The following is an 18,471-nucleotide window of genomic DNA, read 5'->3' as shown; positions in this document are numbered from 1 at the left end:
CCCCCAATTAGAGTACAGCCCTGTTGTAGGCTCTTTCTCAGATGGTGACTGGGAGGTGAAGGAACTGTTTCTGGCCACAGGGAGAGAGAAAAAGAGGGAAGAAGCAAGCCAGCACAGGTCAGTGATTCTGGTTCCCGACTGTGAAAACTTGAGTGAGCCTCTCAAGGCCTCAGCCTCCCATCTGTAGAGCAAGAGGCTGGAGGTCTCCAAGTCCCTTCTAGTGTTCACATTGTGTTCTATCACTTTTTGACATTACGGGTCAGTGCTTGAAGATTTCCTTCCTGGAAATCCCCGGCCAGGATCTCCAGGACCTTTTCTCACCTCATCAGAGGGATGGAGGCCCTTGACCTGGGCAGGGTCTGGGCCCTGGGCTCAGCAGCATGGCTCGAGGAGGGAAGTCCCCTGGAAGCCACAGAAAACTTGTAAGGGGTGGTTATCACCAGGGCAGAGTGAGGGGGTAGAAGATCATGGCCAGGGGCCTGAGGTCTGGCCTATCCTCCCTAAGGCCAAGTCCATGGTGTCAGTGGTCAGGGCACAGTGGGATGCAGTGGGAGAAGGCTGAAGGGGGCAGAACCAGGGTAGCAAGTAAAGGGCTTCTCCCAAGGGAAGAGTTCAGTTTGGGACTGTCGTGTTCTCGGCCCACAAACCTGCCCACTCCCCTTCCTTCCCCACCTCACCCCAAGGGCTGATAAACTCTAGGTTCCCCGGGCATGGAGACCAGCGTGAGCTCCCTTCCCTCTGGACCCTCACCTCAGAAATCACTTGCCCCCGACCTGTCCTCCAATCTCTGGTCTCAGGAAAGGCTTCCCTCCTCCCCTCCAAAGCCAGGCCCTTGTCCTCCAGACTAGGCTTCCACTTCCAGAGGGATCTAACCCTAATTCCTCACATTTGAGGGACGCTTCCTACTCCACTCATTGCTTTTTCTCCGTTCCTTTTCATCTAGGCGCCTCCCAAGATACCACAACTGTTGCCATAACCTGCTCTCAAAAGTCTTGTTCCTGGAAGTCTAAAGCCCTTAAGCTCCACCCACTTACTCCCGGCCCTACACTGCTCTGCAGCACACGGCCTTAGCCGCCTCCTCCTCCTGGAAGGCTCCACCCACACCGCCCACCCCTGGCTTTTACTCCTGATTCCGCCTCCTACGCTGGTTCCTAATCTCTTCCTACCCCCGGTGGATGCTTTCTCCCACGCCCACCCCACTCCCTTTTCTACCCTCCACGTTTCGTCTCTGGGAACTCATCCAGTTTCATGACTTCAGGTGTCCCTTCTATACACAAGACAGGGCCAAAGTTCTTGGCCCTGAGGTCCTCATCATCCCCCAAGGTCCAGGCCTGCCCTATGCCCTTGCCCTCCCTGATGCATCTTCCGTCAGACCAGCTCCCCATACAGACACAACCAACATGCACCAAAGCAGTGGGGTGGGGCTTGAAGACATGAGACTGGTCAGCTTCGCTATGAAAGTGGTTTCTTGCACCAGTAAGTGGTTTCTCCTCAGTGGACCTGTTTCCCTAGTGCATCATGGGGGCAATAATCCCTGCCCTATCTCATAGGATAATGTAATTAGCACCCGAAAAAAACCACAATGCAAAGAAGATTCTTCTTTTCACGCTCCCCTCTTCTGCCAGACATCACCATCTCTCTGCTCCCAGGAGAGCCCTGAACAGCTTTCTTCAGGCTTCATGTTCAGTGAGGCATCAAGTCCTGACGATTTTATTCCCTGCAATGCCTCTGGGGTTTGAACTTCCTCTGAATTTCTACAATCGCCCCCAGGCCTTCAAGCCTAGCTGGCTAGAATCCTTCCTGACTGTGCCCATCCACCCTGCACGCCGCTGTGCATCTGCACTCCCATCAGGTCACAGTCCCTGCCAGATGCAGCGTTACCCAGACTTCCCTGAGCCGTGGCCCCATCTGGATCTCGGCAACCTTTTCTTCCCTGGCAACCGACTCAGCTGCTCCACTTGAGTCTGAAGTTTCCTGCTCCGCGCCGCGGATCCTCACTTCCTGTTTTTCTTTCCACCTACCTAAACCTTGCCCGTCCTTTATGTTCCAACTCCTCGAAGGCTTTTCTGAACCTTGAACCTGAACTCCCTTGTTCTGACTTTTCCTGTTAGTATGTGTATGCGCCCACAGAAGCCCACGTGGCTGGAATACTGCTTTAGTTTTCCTTTTACTTTTTAATGTAGCACAACTGACCCTTTCACCATCTAGTACTCCTTTTCTAGAACTAAAAGCATTGGACTTGGGTGTCAGAACCGCCTGAGTCTGCATGCAGGGTAAATCTGGGCTTCCCTGAGCTTCAGTCCCCCTCAGCGGTAACATGAACTTACAAATAACACTTACCTCACAGAACTGTCACTGAGGATTAAATGAGATACTAACTGAAAACACCAAGCAGCGTCTGGCGCAGAACAGAAACACAAAAAACACTGGCTGAAGCGTAGCCTGGGCTTTAATCTCAGCTTGATGTAAGAAAGCAATACTTGCAATTTTTAAAATTTTAGGCAAATCTGAAACCTCAGGGGTACTATTCGCAACATTGTTCAGTGTTTCTCATTTTAAGACCCTGTAATATATTCTTCTGGGAAGAGTAAGGAAAACATTTGTTTCTTCTGATGAATAAGTATAACTCCTTTCATGTGACAATGGGAAGTACATAACCTTCAGCCTGTCTCATTTCTGCCTTTGACTTCCAGGGAGCTCAGAGCAAGGTTTGATACTCAATTGCAGATTTCCTCACTGACCTGCGGGAAGCAGTGTGGGGTGGGGAGAGAGCAAGGGCCCCAGGGCTGAAGATGAGGGCTGGGCACTCTAGGCCCCTGCTTACCCTGGTTCATCTTCCAGGCCTCTCTGAGCTGTAGTCCCATCTCTTGTGTAAAGGGGATAAGAATCAGGAGAACAATACCTATTTTACAGGACTGCTGCGAGACAATGCACACGTGAGATCACACTTTATAAATTGCTGAAAAAGTCACGTGAAAGTTGGTTATCAGCAGGCTAGGTTTTCTAACCTACCAATACTTGCATCTTATCTTTTAAACTTTGTTTCAATCGTTTTGCAGTTTTTACACCTGTGCCTCTTAATTTGCTGTGATCCTTTCTGGACGTATACAGAGTACAAATAAAGGACAAAATTATTCCTAGAGAGCAATCTCCCTGAGAGCAAAGAAAACATGTCTTTCACTTGTTCTGTATAATAACAATTTGCAATAGAAAAACGTTTAGCTATAGAAAGAACATCTGGCTTTCGTTCCTATTTGAAGGCCAAAGGAGGTACTTCGTACTGAATTATTAAAATAAGCTGAACTGTAGTACAGACTGAGAGAATGTCCAGACAGAACGGGGCTTTTTGTTGGGCTTGTAGAGATAATGATTGGTGATCTAGTCATTCATTCCTTCTTTCATTTATCAAAGCTTACACTGATGCCTACTAAGGTCCAGCCATGCTGCTGGACGCTGGAAAAACAAAGGCAACTGACCCAAACACCAATGCCCACTCTGAAGGTGCTCACACTGCAGGATGGAGGGTGGGTATGTAAAAAATAGTTCCTCTGGAGAATACTGCCTGGGGTGAACAGGAAAGGGTGGTATTAGGGGACACGTGCAATTTCTTTAGTCAGAAGAGCAGACAGGGTTCCAGGCAGAGAAAACATACAGGGTAGTCTCCTCAGGTAACCCCAAGTGGTTCAGTTGCTCAGAAAAGAAATGGGTTAGAGACTCAAAAACACAAACAAGGATCAAACTAAGAAGAGCCTTGCAGCTTCCAAGGAGCCTGGATTTTATTTTGGGGCAGGGGGCGGGTGTAGTCAGTGAAAGATGCCTACGGCCAGGAAGTGAGGGCTTCGGGACATCACAGACACGACAGATCGACTGGCTCTTAGAAACATGGCTGCGTGTCATAAGTTGCAGTGTTTGGTGATTACTCTTCTTATGGAGACAGGACTTGGCTCTGCAGGTGGGGGCCGTCTGCTGCTGGAGGTATTCATATAGGGCCCGTATGAACATAGGCAACTGGGATGTTGAGAAGGGGCGTCAAGTTCCGGACCAGGGCTGGACTAAATGACCGCTAACGGTCCTTCCAAATCTGAGATTCCATGATTCTAAAGCAAGTCCGGAAGCTGAACGGGTGCTGCAGGCTGGGATCTGTGGTTGGGGAGCTGCCCTGGGCAGCAAATGGGTTAAGGCTCAAATAACTTTTATATATAAATTAATGTGTAGAGTTGAGAGCCAAATCTGTTCCATTAATTTTTCCATCCATTCCAGGAGCAGTTAGGTACACACCGTAAAGTTTATTTTGGTGCATGGTATACTTCACTCCATTAAAAATAAATTAATCAGCAAATTCCTGCCTGGCCCAGCTCTGGTTTATGTAAATAGTGCCCAGCTGTAATGAGTTACAAGGTGTTATTATCTCACACACACAGGAGGCTTCACTCTAGAGCTCCGTGTGCAACAAAAGCATCTTAAATAAACTCAGAGAAGGCGGTTTGATTTGTAATGTTTTCACAGAAGTGAGATATACCTCACCCTTATAGAGTTTCTTTATATGACTCATTTTATAGCAAGTTAAATGAAGGAAGTTTGATGGGGGGAGGGGCAATATGGTTCTCCGCCCCCTTTCTTCAATTTAAAGAAAATTCCCCCAGAGATGACCCACACTCAGAGGGAGGAGGGGACTGGTCCTCAAGTGCGCAGACCAAGGTGGCTCTGCAGCCCATGCTCCTACAGTTGGGAAGGGGGTGGAAGGCTGGGCATGGGGCTGGGTCCTGGGGCGGTGCAACGAAGCTAGGAAGCGTGTGTTCTCCTCTTCTCCCCTTCTCCCCAGTACCTCGTGTAAGGGGGGACCAAGAGAGGAAGAGACAGCATGTTCCTCACCCAGTTCACTGGGAGTGTGTGTGACAAAGGGACCTTTCTCTCGAGGCCTCTTTCCAAATGACTCAGGATGTGACAAGCACCCTGGCCACAGAGGCCTCCTGGGTCCCCAGGGTCGTGGCCTGGAAGGCTGTACCTTGGCCAGAACAGCGACATCTCCATGAACTGGAGGCAGAAGCAGCAGCAGAGACCCCCGAGCCTCTCCCCCTCCCTGCCTCTAACTGAGCTGGGTAGTGCTCGTCAGCTCGTGGCATCCACCATCCCAGGTAAGTTGCTACAAGACCCAGGAATAAAGAGCCATGGCAGAGAGAAGTCTCTGTTTCTTTTAATGGCCAACTCAACCCCACGGCTCAACGCTGGAGGACAGAGTGTGGTTACCAGTCTTGACTCAGCAGCATTACAAACTGCTCCTAGGCCACAGTGGGCCCTTGGGGGGGCAGGGGGTGTCCCCTTTCTAACCTACCCCCATTCCCTTCTGTGGCCTTTGGGAAAAGCTGTCAATCACATGTTTCCTAGAGGGGACCTGGGGAGTGTGTGCAAGGGAGCTCTTGCTCAGGGCTTCTCTTGAGGGAGAGGACACCTTAGAAGGGCTAAGGGTTCTCCCAGCACCGTACCGTACCCCACCCAATCAGACTCCTGGGCGTACTAAGAGGAAAATCAACACAAATGGGGCCAGGCATTTGACAGATGCTGTTCAAAGGTCAGTTCAGGCCACTTACTGCAGGATCCTGGGCCAAACAGCCACCTCTCTTCTGGCAGTTTCTCAGAGCTAGTTGGCCAGCTGTTTGGAGGGACCAGCCCATCAAAGACCCTCGTCGTTGTAAGTTGGGGAATGGGGCTTCAGGATGCTCTGAGGATTCTTCTCCACGAGAGGGCGCCAGCTCACCTCCCCTGTCAGAAGCAGATCCTCACCGTTCATGGAGTCCAGGTACTGTATCTGCAATCAGGAGAACAGGAAACAGGAAAGGGACAAGGGCAGGACAGACGTGAGATGGCATAAGGAACCAGCCTCCCAAAGGAGAGAACGGGGCGGGGGCATGAGGAGCTTCTGACCATCCCAGCTCCCAAGCCTGGGGCGGGGGGGTGGGGGGTGGGGTAGTGGTCTCTGATCTCCTGGATTATTTCATTTAAGGGAGTTCGAAGAAACAAGTCACTAAGAAAGCTCTCTCAGGCTTTAGGGAATTCCGCATTGTGCCTCTGAATGGACAAATGTCTGACACACAAGCCCTGACTTTGTGGACCAGAAGAACTGTGTGTCTGATTGTCCATTCAGGGTGGCGATGTTACCCAAGGTGAGCCAATTCCCTTCTCTGAGATTTAAGTTCCCCTGTCTGAGAAAGGGGCCCATAATAGTAATGTGTACCCCACAAGATGAAGGACACTGCTAGTCACTGGAACTTAAAAAAAAAAAATGTGTATGCTTCTACTGTGCTCTAGTGGGCCCTGACCCCATGGTTAGTGGGCCCCAGCTTCACCCCTCTAGGATGATTGAGGGAGTTTATCCCCCTGAACAACGCGGAGAGGGGACACCTGTGATGGAGAACAGGCGCAGCTGCAGGGAGGCATGGTCGGGCAGTTTTGCAAGAGGCAGATGCTCTAACGAGTGGCGAGTCTTAGGCGATAAAGGCCACCTCTGGGAGGATTCCCAGGCTCCTGTTAGTAAGGAGATGAATAAGGACAAATGCTTTCAAGTGCACAGGCAAACTCTAGGGCGAGAGCTGGATCAGAGCAGGAGTCAGCACTGGATTCAGAAAGATGAGGCTCCGTTTGAGGGTGAGAAGGCAACTGGGGGGAAAGGACAGGTGGCAGGAGTCCAAAGGCCTCATCTTAGGCCTTGCATCAACTCCCTCTTCCAAGAACTCCTTCACTCCCACTGCTTTGTTTTTAGGCTGCAGACCCCTGCACTCACCCCCAGTCTCTCACACACACCTCAGGTCTGGATTTCCACGTGTCTCCAGTGCAAGGAGATCAACTGACCTGTTATCTCACCTAAAAGCCACTCCTCTTTCCAATTACTCCATTTCTGCCCCGAATGCCACCACTATGCCCATCTCCTGGGTTGAAAATCTCAGCATGATCTCTGACTGGGTCTCAGGCCATCTACCAGACCAACTGGCATCAAGGCCCAGGACTAGCCTCCTGGCCTTCCCCGATCTACTCGGTCAGACTTAGTCCCTCCTTTCTTTAGCCTTTCATAGACTCTGCTCCTGCTTGTATACATTGCAGACTGACTTATTCCAGGGTTAGCCTTGTGCCTGACTGGCTTCCTTGCCAAATCATGAGCTGGATCCTTGAGGGCAGGACTGGGTCTTACTAATTTCTGCTTTCTCAACAGAGAGGCTGGTACAATAGGTGCTCAAAAGGTTTGCTGACAGAACTGGGTCCCCATCAGAGCTCGCTGCTTCCCTAAGAGCTCCGTCACTGTTTTCCTAGTGCCTGCCTCTCACTGGGGCAATCTGGGCCTTCTTATTGGTGTGGCAGCCCTTTCCTTCAGGGCCCTCGAAGAGGTCCCAGCTGTGCCCTTGTTGTGGCCCCTGGCACAAGCCCACCGCGGTAGATGGAAAAGTTGGGCTGGTCTCTCAGAAAACATAGCATTTGCTTTGCCAGTTGCTACTCCTGTCTGAGGGCGAGTCCAGTCAACAGTGTGAGTCTCAGAATTCTCTGTGGGTGGGGTCCTCTGGCCACAGTGCCTTCTTCCCGGCTCTGGCAGATTTGAAGAACGGTCAAACAGCAGTCCTGGCTTCTGGGGTTCTCTACCCTCTGAAGAGCCTTAGTATGTAGTTTTCCAGTAATCAACCAGCTGGGCCTGCTGGCCCTGTCTTCTCCTTGGAGCCAGAGCCTGGCCTTCCCCTCCTGGCTGTTGGAGGCTTGAAGGGCGTGGACACAGGTGAATAAGAGAATAACTGTGAGGTGAGGCCCCTTTGGCTCCAGGGGCCAGGCCCGTGAAGCAAAGGTGTGACTCATGGGACAGCCTGAGCTGATGAGCGGTCTGGAGCAGCTGAGGCCTCTAGTGGCTGCATGAATCACCCAGCTGGGGGCTCTAGACCAGCTGCACAGCCTGACTCACCGGGAGACCCTGGGAAAGCCTACATGTGCCTCTTCCCTGCCACTCAGCTCCCTCATCTATAATGTATGGATTTCCCATCAATACAGGATCCAGGGGCAGAGAGAACAGGAGTGAATTCTTCCTGGGCTCAAGGAAAACTATGTAGTTAAGCAGTCCTCACCCTGGAGCTTTCTCTTAGACGCTTTGGTGTCAGGGAGCCCTGGGCAGCCAGAGGGGTGAGGAATGAAGCAGGGGGACTCTGCTTGATGACAGATAGCACCCAGTGGGAAGAGGCTTACAGGATGTTGTGGAATGCTGCCTGGAAGCTTCCACCAATCCTGTTGGAAGCCAGGAGCTGGAAACATGAATCCTGGGTGGGTACCTAAGGGGAGCTTCACTGCACCCCGTGCTGCTATCTTACAGGAGGACTGCGTGTGCCCAGGATCAGTATAGCACTGCGCACATAGCAGACAGTCGAATGTGCAGTGAATGAAAGACAACAGGTTTATAAAAGCAGCAGACTTCTCGGTGCCCTTTATTCTTCTATTCCTACTCCGTGACCCCTGACCTGGCTCATGGCTGGATCCACAGAAGGTGTTCTTGATCAGTGCCCACTGCTGACATGATCTGGTCAGAATTCCCTCAGACTGGACTCTGGGAACTCAACCTCTTATGATCCTCTGAAAGTCCAGCATCCACAAACCTCAGGAAGGACCTGTTGTCCAGGAGGCTCTGGAGGGGAGGGGAAGGACTGCTCACCTGTTTCCTCACATACTCCACCAACAATTCAAGTTGTCGAGGGTCTTCACATTTCTGGTTGAAGAAGGTTCTCCAGAGGGCAGCAGCCAGCCCACGATCATCTGAAAGGACCCCCTAGAATACACAGCACAAGTGTTCTTCTGGGGCATATGGCAGAGCCAGGATACAAAAGCTGGGGATACTGTGAACACGCTAGCAACACAAAATCAGCTCAGAGGGACCTTACAGATACCATGAGAGAAATGGGGCAGCTACTTGGTAGAGCTTGGAAGGGGTCTTCAGAGAGCATCTGGTCTGACCCTTTCATTTTATACAGGGGAAGAACATGGGACCCAGAGGGGCCAAGTGACTGGCTAATAAGGTTGATAACAGAGATGGGGCACATGTCTGATGGACCCTCCTAGGCCACAACTCCCTCTACAGCCCACCCAGGCCCAGGCAACACCTGAGAAGGCAGAGAAGAGAGATGGGAGCAGCAGTGGTTCCACTGCCGTCCACAAGGAATGGGCTTGGAGTACTGTGAGTATATATTTCTTCCCAAGAACAGAGGTGAGTGTAGGTTGCACCTTCTCCCCTGGTCCAAGGACACACATCTGCAAGGCAGCTAGCTCTTTAGCGATGAGAGCCAGGTACCTTGGCCTCAGTGTCACCCAGCTCTGGGCTGGCTATGGCTGGCCCAGCCTCTCCCTGCCTGTCCCTAAGCAGAGGAACAGGCTGTTCGGCAGGATTGCCATGGGCCACAGGGGAGCGCTCAGAGCCTGTGTGTGCCTAGCATCGGCTGTCCTGGCACAGAGGAGAGAGAGCTCTGTTGGGAAGCCCAAATATCACAGAGGCCTTCATCCTGGACTAGGACCATTTTCTAACTTGGAACTCTGAGGAGGGAGAGAGGAGGGTCTTGCTTCCTGGGCAAGGGTGACTAAAGGGAAAGGCCCTGAGAAGTTGCTCTGTCCAGGTGCCAATGTAGTGTACGGAACCAGACAAAGTGCTGACTGGGGCTTGGAAGTCAGTTAGAAGACGGGATCAAGTCCTGGCCCTGCCAGTACCAAGCTCAGAGACGGTGGGCAATTTAATAAAGCTGAGTCTCGACCTTCTCATCTATTAAACAGAGACTAAAATGCCTGCCCTACTTACAGCACCTTTGAATTATAAGAGATAACGTAAAGGTGTTTTGTTAAGTGTAATATGTTAGGTACAAAGATTAGGGGCTTGTTTTGGCATGCAGCTGTGAATACAGTTGAAACAACAGTGAGATCTGGGGATCAGACCACCTGAGTTCAAATGGCAGCTCTGTCACTTGATAGCTATGTGGCCTTTGGAAAGCCACTAGCCCTTCCTGAGCCTCAGCTTCTCACAACCTAAACAAGCAAAATAAAACCTATCCCACAGAGTTGTGAGAATTAAGAGACAATGGCCATGAAAGGCTCTGTAAGTGGTAAAGCATTACACAAAGAGCCAGGATCACTTATTCGATGTCATGCTGTGGTCTGGCCCCCGAGGCACTGCAGTACATGAGGTCTGGCTTTAGGCCTGCTGCCAGGAAGGGCCATGTCCAGTATGGGGTACTGACAGTTTGGTGGAAAAACCATCCACCTGTCCCAAATGCCCCTGGCTAAACACCCCTACAATTCCAAGAGACTGTCCTGGCACAATGGCTGAGTCGGGAAAACCAGCTTCTTCCGGCAGATGGGGACAGGAGCCAAGGACAAGCTCAGGCACATCACTGTTCTCCAAGCTATTTGCTAACACAACAGCCTGCCTGTGTCTGAAGTGCCCTGGGCACATGCCGGAGTGCTGCTGGCAGCGACTCACATATGCTACACGAGAGGTAACAGGAGTGGGAGCGAGTGTTATAAGGACTTAGAAAATGAGCCCAGAGCGCAGGACAGCAAAAGCCCCGGGAGCCACGGCCTGCCGCAAACAGGCAGCCTCGGCGATGGGTGAGATGGCTGGGAAGGGCCAAGTCCATAATCAGTCAGAAGGAAAAGGATGACTCAGAACTCAGATTAACAATGATAGCAACCTGACTGTTCCAGACTGTCAGAGCTCCTTCACACACCTGGCTCCGATGGCGAGGTATGCCAGGAAGAACAGATGCTATTACCCTCGTTGTAAAGGTAAGTACACTGAGGCTTAGAGCTTCTCTAGCTAACTGGTGGTAGATTTGGAAACAGAATGCACTGGTGAGGTCAAGGGATGGCGCTGACTGGCTCTAGTCAGGATGCGGTACCTGGCACAGAGTGGGAGTGCAACACAAATGGCTGAATAAATCAACGAACCCAACTGCTGCCTTCTTTCCACCACACTTCTAGTAAGTCAGTGAAAACAAACTGGTCTGAGAGAGGAAGCGGGAAAGAAAAAGGGGTGCCTAGGAGGCAAAAATTAGTTTGCATAGCAATTTTCCCACAATCTACTGGGACGCCTACTTGTTTTCCCTCACGCTACAAAAAAAGCATCCTTCAGGAAATTGAGACACCTAGGTCTAGAGTAACCGAGAGGCAGCCAAAGGGACTGTCCTGGCCCTGGAGGACCCTGGTTATAGTTAAGAGTTTAAAGTGGTGGAGCCTCACTCAGTGAGGGCTGATCTGACACCACTACGTGCTTAGCATGATGGTAAGAACACAGAGTCACAGTGATATGGTCACAGCTCACAAGCCGCTTGCAATCTAGTTGAAGGGACAAAGCTAGAGCACATCAAACAGCAGCACAGAATTAAATCCTGGAGAATGAACAAATGCTAATCTGTACAGGAGACTCTGAGGAATAGTCAAGACATGGATGGTTCCTCAACCTTCAGTCTTAGCTTCTATGAAAACTCCTCAGAGACCCTCCTAGTCCACACTAAGTACACCCACCCCGTTATTCTCTATCACTGTGCTCTATTTGTAATTAGATATTTATTTGCTTGTTTACTTATTTACCGCCTGTCTCTCCATTAAGAGATAAGCTCTGGTGGGAAAGAATCAGACCATGTTTGTTTTATTTACCAGCATATCCCCAGTGCATCACACATGGTAGGCACTTAATAAATACCTGTTAAATGGATGGATGGATATTGAAATTCAGGGTAAAAAAACACAGACCTAGAGAGGTCAGGGAAAGCTCTGTGGAGAAGGGGGCCTTAAGAATGGAGACTATTTGGAGAGCTACAGAACATTCTAAGCAAGAGAGAATAATATTAGTTCACTGAACATTTACAGAGAGAGTGCCTACAAAGTGCGAGACCCTGAAATCCTCAGGTTCAAAGCTGACAGCCTCAGCTACTGCCCCCCACACCTGGTTGTCCAGGACAGCCTCAATCAGACACGGCATATCTGTGGAGCAGTGAGGCAAATGGTCTCACTCAGAAAGAAGGTTACACACTGGAGGGCCGTGGGAGATAAAGGTGGACAGGACATGTCACAAATGGGGACAGTTCACAGAAGGCCTGGAAGTTCCATGGAGGAATTTGGACCTAATGAAGTAGAAAACAGGAAGGGTCCAAAAGTGTTCAGGGGTGGGGCACAATCCAAGCAAGATTCTAGGAAAAGGGTACTGTAGAACAGCACTGTCCAATCGAGCTTTCTGTGATGATGGAAACAATCTACAGCTGCACTGCCCAACACAGTAGCCACTACTAGCCACACACAAGTACTGAGCACCTGAAATGTAACCAGTGTGACTGAAGAACTGCATTTTCAATTTTAATGAATTTAAATCAAAACAGCCACATGTGGCTAGTACTAGAAAGCACAGCTCTAGAACCTTGTGACTGCCGGTGTGGCCTGCAGAATGGCTGCACATCCCCTACAGCTCGTGGGCCACGCAGAATCGCTGGCCTCACCTCAGACCTGCTGGGTCAGAATCTGAATTTTACCTAGGACTCCAGATGATCTGCATGTACACTAAAATATAAGAAAAACTGTTCCAGAATTACACCTTTAAATTACTTGGGGAACTTTTACAACTACAGATGCCCACCTACAGTTAAATCCAGAACTTCTGAGGGACAGGGCCCAAATAATGGTATTTCTAAAGTGTCCCAGGTAATTAGTCTATTTCCCAAACTTTCCCACTCTGAAAAGTCACCTGGTGTGCTTGTTGAAATACCAGGCCCCACTCCCATTGAATTGGAATATTTAGTGCAGTTCTCAATAATTAGATTTTAAAAGCACCCCAGGTGACTCTTGCGCTCAAGCATGTGTCTAAGATGGCTCTGCCAAGATGGATTTGGGATGGGGGGACAGAACATCTTTATTAATGTGGGTGAAAGGAAACAACTGAGCCATCTGCAATAAAGACCGCAAACAAATGCTAAGAGAAAGAAAATTATATTTCTTCAATTCTAAGCCTCATTATTTTATATACTGTAAGGTTTCTGAAATCAGAATGTATCTAATTTAACAACTGATGCATAGATTTAAGCAGTGTTTCTCAATTCCCATCCCACAAAGCTCATATTGAATTAATGATGTATGCAGTATGCAGTCTTAATTGCTCTCTTATAACTGAGGATATTTAGTAGACTGGGAATTGGGAAACCTCAATTTTAACTAGTCCTATGACCCTAAGCAAATCATTTAACTAAGTTTTTTTGTAAGCTCATGTCCTGGCTTTAATTATTATCTTCAGGGTGATAACATTTCCTCCAGCCTGAACTCTAGTTTCTTACTTTCATCCTTTATGCATTTCTTCCCTTCTTCACTCTTCACCTGCCATGTGCCAAGCACCATGCCAGGCAACAGAAACACAGAGTAGACACTGCAACTACACAGCAGAGATCCTCACCCAGTGGGGTGACAGTTAATGCTAATGCAGCAAGTGCTGTGGAGCCCAGGAAGGGCAGAAGCCGTTGAGCCTGGGGAAAGTTCTTGGGCCTGTGTCCCAGAAGGGGTGATGCTTGCATTAAATCTGAAGGTAACCACAAAATGAACATAAAAGCACATGGTTTGTTAAAAAGATGAGGTATGATGAATCCTGGTGGTATGCATACAGGTTCATTACACCATTCTTTTGCCTTTTCCATGTGTCTGAAATTTCTATAACAGTTGAGGAGAAAAAGATGAGAGAGATGCCACAACATGGATGAATCTTGAAGACATTATGCTAAGTGAAATAAGCCAATCAGAAAAGAACAAAAACTGTATGACTCCACTTATATGAGGTACTTAGAGTAGTCAAAACCATAGAGACAGAAAGCAGAAGAGTGGTTCCCAGGGGCTGGGGGGAGGAGAGAATAGGAGAATAGTGTTTAACGGGTACAGAGTTTCAATGTGGGAAGATCAGGAAAAGTCCTGGAGATGGATGGTGGTGATGGCTGCTCAACAATGTGAATGTATTTAATGCCATTAAAATGTACACTTAAAAATGGTAAATTTTATGTTATGTAAATTTTACAATAAAAAATGAGATAGATCTAAATGTTCTCATGTAGAAGGATACCCAAGATATATTGCTCAGTGAAAAAAGCAAGTTGCAGAATAGTAGTATATGCAGTGTAACTTACATTTGCATGAAGAAAATAAATACATAGGTGCTTGTGTATGCATGGGTAACACTTATAAGGACACCCAATAAACTATTAACAAAGTTTTCCTCTGGGACAGAGAATTGGGCAGGAGAGGAAAGGGCCCTTTTATTTTTTATTTCAACCATTTATGCACAGTTTTATGAATTTTTTAAATGAGTATGTATTGCTTTTATAATTAAACCCCCCAAAAAAGTGTGTGATTTGACCGTGATGTTGATGTGTGCATGTCTTCCTCTCTCTGAACGCATCTGGGGCTGAGACTGTGACTGATTTGCCTTTGTCCCTCCATCCAGCACTCCACAGGCACTCAATAAATGCAGACTAGTTGAATGATCTGACCATATTACATAGTGCTTTCTTTCTCAAGTACTAGGCAAACTGCTGGGCACACTCATTCTAGTTGCTGAGTCAGTGAAGGTGAGGAAACAGTAAAATACTAAGCCATAATGGCAGGCAGTGATGGTGGCCCCTGAAGCTTCTCTCAGAGGCTCTCATCAAATGCCTTTGTTGGGGGAGGCCATTGTTCTGCCTAAGGCTTGGTAAATAAGCTTACCTCATCATATCCCAAGATTGCCACATAGAAATTATTTGTCATAAGCATCATGTTCTTCTTCAGGATATAGGAATTAACCTACAGAAACAAAATGGCAAAAACAAAAGTATGAAAGAAAGGAAAAAACCAAAAAGTAAGATTTTTGGCTCTTAACTTAGCAGAACAGAGAGAGAGGGCCCCTAACAGGTCAAACTGCCTGTCCATCCTCATTTCCCTGATCTGTCAGGACTCTCCCCAATTTGACAGCTTCTTTTAGATTCTGGTCCCAAATTATACAAAGCAGTAACTCAGTTTTATGAACTGAGCCCCAACTACGCGTCGGGCTTTGTGCTAGATACTATGAACACAAATTAAAAGAAACGTTTCTTGACTGGAGGAGCACACAGTCTAGTAAAAACAGACATGTAGAAAATAATCACACTGCAATGTACTGCCTCATATTCTATCCCAAAGGTGGTGAGTGATAAATACATTTTAGTACAATGGTCTCCACTTGGTGAGGCTGGGAAGAATTCTCTAGGAGGTAATGTTTAAGTGGACCTCAGAGGAGGAGGAGTCTGACAAGAGAGGGTTGGGGGGAGGAAAGAGGACATTCTAGACACAGGGAATAAGCTGTACAAAGTGCAGGGGCAGGAAAGAAAATGGGGAGTGCCAGGGAGGGCGAATGGGCAGGAACACTGGAAAGGTAGGTTGGGACCAGGTTAGGAAATGTCTTAAGGGTTACTCAAAGGAGCTTGTTGTAGCGAAAGGACAAAAGAAGGAAGTGGTCAGAGGTGGGAAGAGGAGGAAGAGAGGCAGGGCTGTGAGTGAGATGCTGAGGAGAAAGGTGGGCCCCTGAGGCTGTGGACAGGAGGGGAGAATAAGACGGGCTGCAGAAGTAAGACTGTTAATGTGAATGGACTGTTTTAGAAATGCAATGCCAGTGAGACCGTGGAGACTCAGGTAGAACTCCTCTCAGAGAATAGCCAGTGAGCCTTCAGAACCTAGAGTGCAGTTCACGGAATCTCTTCAATAGGATAAAACTTTGACCTCCGGGAATATGCGAAAGGAAAGGGTACCGTATTTCATTCCTCTCTGGGATCCCAGCAGAAAACCTGGTGTAATGTGTAATACATAGAAAGGATTCGCTGACTATTTAAACTGACAAGTTTTAGAAACACCCCGAAGTCATCTGGAACTTTACATGGAGAATAAGATTTGTGCTTAACAACCATGACCACTGCCCACCATCATCACCTCCATTTACTGAGCAACTGTTATGGGCCAGATGCTTTATGGACATCATCTCCTCTAACTGTCGCCGGGGCTCAGAGAGGCAGATATGCTATAGTCATGCTTTTAAAGACACAGAAAACTGAGACTCAGACAGGTGAAGTGACTTGCTCTAGATCCCACAGCAAATTAGTGATAAATCCTCCAGGTCAGTCTGAATCCAAAGTCCATGTGCCTGACATTCCATCAGGTTCCTGCCTGCAGGAAGATAATTTTACTTTGGATCATAAATCAAATACTGAATGATTTCATCCTGTGGTTCATAACTGGTCTCTGAAGGAGGGCAGAAAGGAGTAGTGAAAGGATCTGGATTTAGTCAGAAAACTGGGTTCAAGTCATAATTCTGCTGTATACATAGGACGTGATCTTGGGCAAGTCAAGTAACCACTCTGAGTCTATGTCCTTGTCTTTTAAATGCCCTATACAGAGGGCTGGTTTGTAGAGCAAATGAATTAGCATGTACTTCATTCACTCATTCATTCATTCACTCCACAATGTACACTGAAAGCCTTGGTAAGCTGCAAAGTGCTCTGCAAATGCAAGGAATTATGAGTAATACCTTCTGGTTTGTTTATATAAAACTAAAACCAGCTCCAATACTTTATAGTCATGGACAATTTTCAAAAAGCGAAAGAGAACTGTGAAGCTCAAGACTGGAAAATGTGAGATTGGATGCAGCTGCTTGTGTAATCCATGACCTTTCCCACCCCACCTTCACCCTAGGCCAAAACAGCCATCCATCCTCTGTGTTCCCAGAGCTTTCTGTCTACACTTCTCCTGGGCACACAACACAGTTTAGAGTTGCTTTTGTACCTGTCTCTCCCACTAGTTTGTGAGCTGCTCAAAGGTCATAAGAAACTCTGTCTGATGAATCTCAGCACCCCTGACACCTAGGCCAGGGCCTGGTCAGAACAGGGTTTAAGACTGGCATGCTGATGACTGAATCCTCACAAGGCCTGAGTACCACACATAGTGTATTCTATCCAATAATATCCTTTTGTTTGTTTCCTTTTTTTAACTGCTGACTACCTTCCATGTTTCTGAAATTTCAGAACTGCCAAACTTCTTACTGCACCATCTTTCAGAATGGGCTAAGGTAAAAGAAGAGTCAAGGAACAAGCCAGAGCTAGAGTTAATTCCTTCTGTAATGAGAGGATGGGACTACAATCCAGATCTGTTGATGCCCATCTTGGGGCTCTCCCTACTCCCATACTAGTCGTTCTCCTAACTGTGCAAGAAGAACCAGAGCCACCAAAGGACAATGTCAGAGAAGTCAAGCACAAAGGCAGCATCTCTCAGAGGTAAGCATTCACTGAACCTGCTCAGCAGAGCTGGCTTATACAAGCCAGTAAGCTTTAGAGCTGGAAGGGCCCTCAGAGATCACCTAGCTCATCCCTTTGAGGAAATGGTAAACTGAGACCCAAAAGGGGAAGGGACTTGTTCTCCAGGTCACAAGAACCTGGTTTCTGGATGAATGCTTTCCCTATTTCACCATCTGCAGGGCATTTCCAAAGATCACCAACACATTAATCTGCAAATTTCAATTCCGGCTTTCCAACAAGGCTCATTTACATACAAACATACTTTCTCCTCTTGGGATGCACCTGCATTCTGGCTGGCTATTGCCCAGAAAGAATGGAGAGCAGGAGTAGAATTCCTTATTAGCAAGGATCCTCTGCCTCCTGGTCCTATATTCTAACTTCAGTGACCTGTAAGCTGCCTCTCCCCCTCACCTCTAGCTGAGAGATGGCAAGCTGCCACAGCTAGAAATGGTTTTCAGATATCATCACCCAGGCTGGATTAGATCATGAAAAGGGCCCTTCCTGGAAGAGGGTGGAAGCTCCATCAGGGCAGACACATGATCTGCAGGCAACAGGTGAGGGTAAGTGAGAGCAGCTTCCTGAACTACTGGACTCGCCCTGAAGGGCCCTTCTAGCCAGCCCAGCAGCCAAGGAGAGCTGGATATTCCCTCTGGTGAACCTCTGTTGTGATCTTATTCCCTCACTTAAGCTTTTGTTTGCTGGTGCGCAGGTTCTGTGTCCTCACTGCCAGATCATTCCATATGGAGCACCCTGCCCATGAATACATAGATGGACAAACCGGATGAGAAACTCTCCCCAGTTAGCATTGGGTTGTTCTCTTATTAAGCTCTTATCCTTTCCATAATGCTTTGCTTTTTATTAAAAACCCATACATAGGGCTTCCCTGGTGGCGCACTGGCTGAGAATCTGCCTGCCAATGCAGGGGACATGGGTTCGAGCCCTGGTCTGGGAAGATCCCACATGCCGCGGAGCAACTAGGCCCGTGAGCCACAACTACTGAGCCTGCGCGTCTGGAGCCTGGGCTCCGCAACAAGAGAGGCTGCGATAGTGAGAGGCCCATGCACCGCGATGAAGAGTGGCCTCCGCTTGCTGCAACTAGAGAAAGCCCTCGCACAGAAACGAAGACCCAACACAGCCAAAAATA

At 48.4% G+C, this 18,471-nt stretch overlaps 1 protein-coding gene across 3 annotated transcripts in view; it reads right to left on the bottom strand.

Moving 5' to 3' along the window:
• Positions 1-2,431: 2,431 nt before the first annotated feature.
• Positions 2,432-18,471, bottom strand: part of UQCC1 (ubiquinol-cytochrome c reductase complex assembly factor 1) — a 94,485-nt gene continuing 78,445 nt past the window's right edge. For all 3 annotated transcript variants that reach the window (XM_068565676.1, XM_068565675.1, XM_068565677.1), the window contains 3 exons: positions 14,734-14,811; positions 8,675-8,788; positions 2,432-5,806 (listed from right to left, as the gene is read on the bottom strand). In XM_068565676.1, the coding sequence (XP_068421777.1) occupies positions 5,672-5,806; positions 8,675-8,788; positions 14,734-14,811 (327 nt within the window). In that variant the 3' untranslated portion in view covers positions 2,432-5,671. The remainder of the gene's footprint in view (positions 5,807-8,674; positions 8,789-14,733; positions 14,812-18,471) is intronic.

This window comes from Eschrichtius robustus, chromosome 16 (assembly GCF_028021215.1).
Source record: "Eschrichtius robustus isolate mEscRob2 chromosome 16, mEscRob2.pri, whole genome shotgun sequence".
In the NCBI taxonomy this organism is placed as follows: domain Eukaryota; kingdom Metazoa; phylum Chordata; class Mammalia; order Artiodactyla; family Eschrichtiidae; genus Eschrichtius; species Eschrichtius robustus.
Note: the sequence above shows the minus strand (reverse complement) of the source record. Positions and strands in the feature narration are given on the sequence as shown.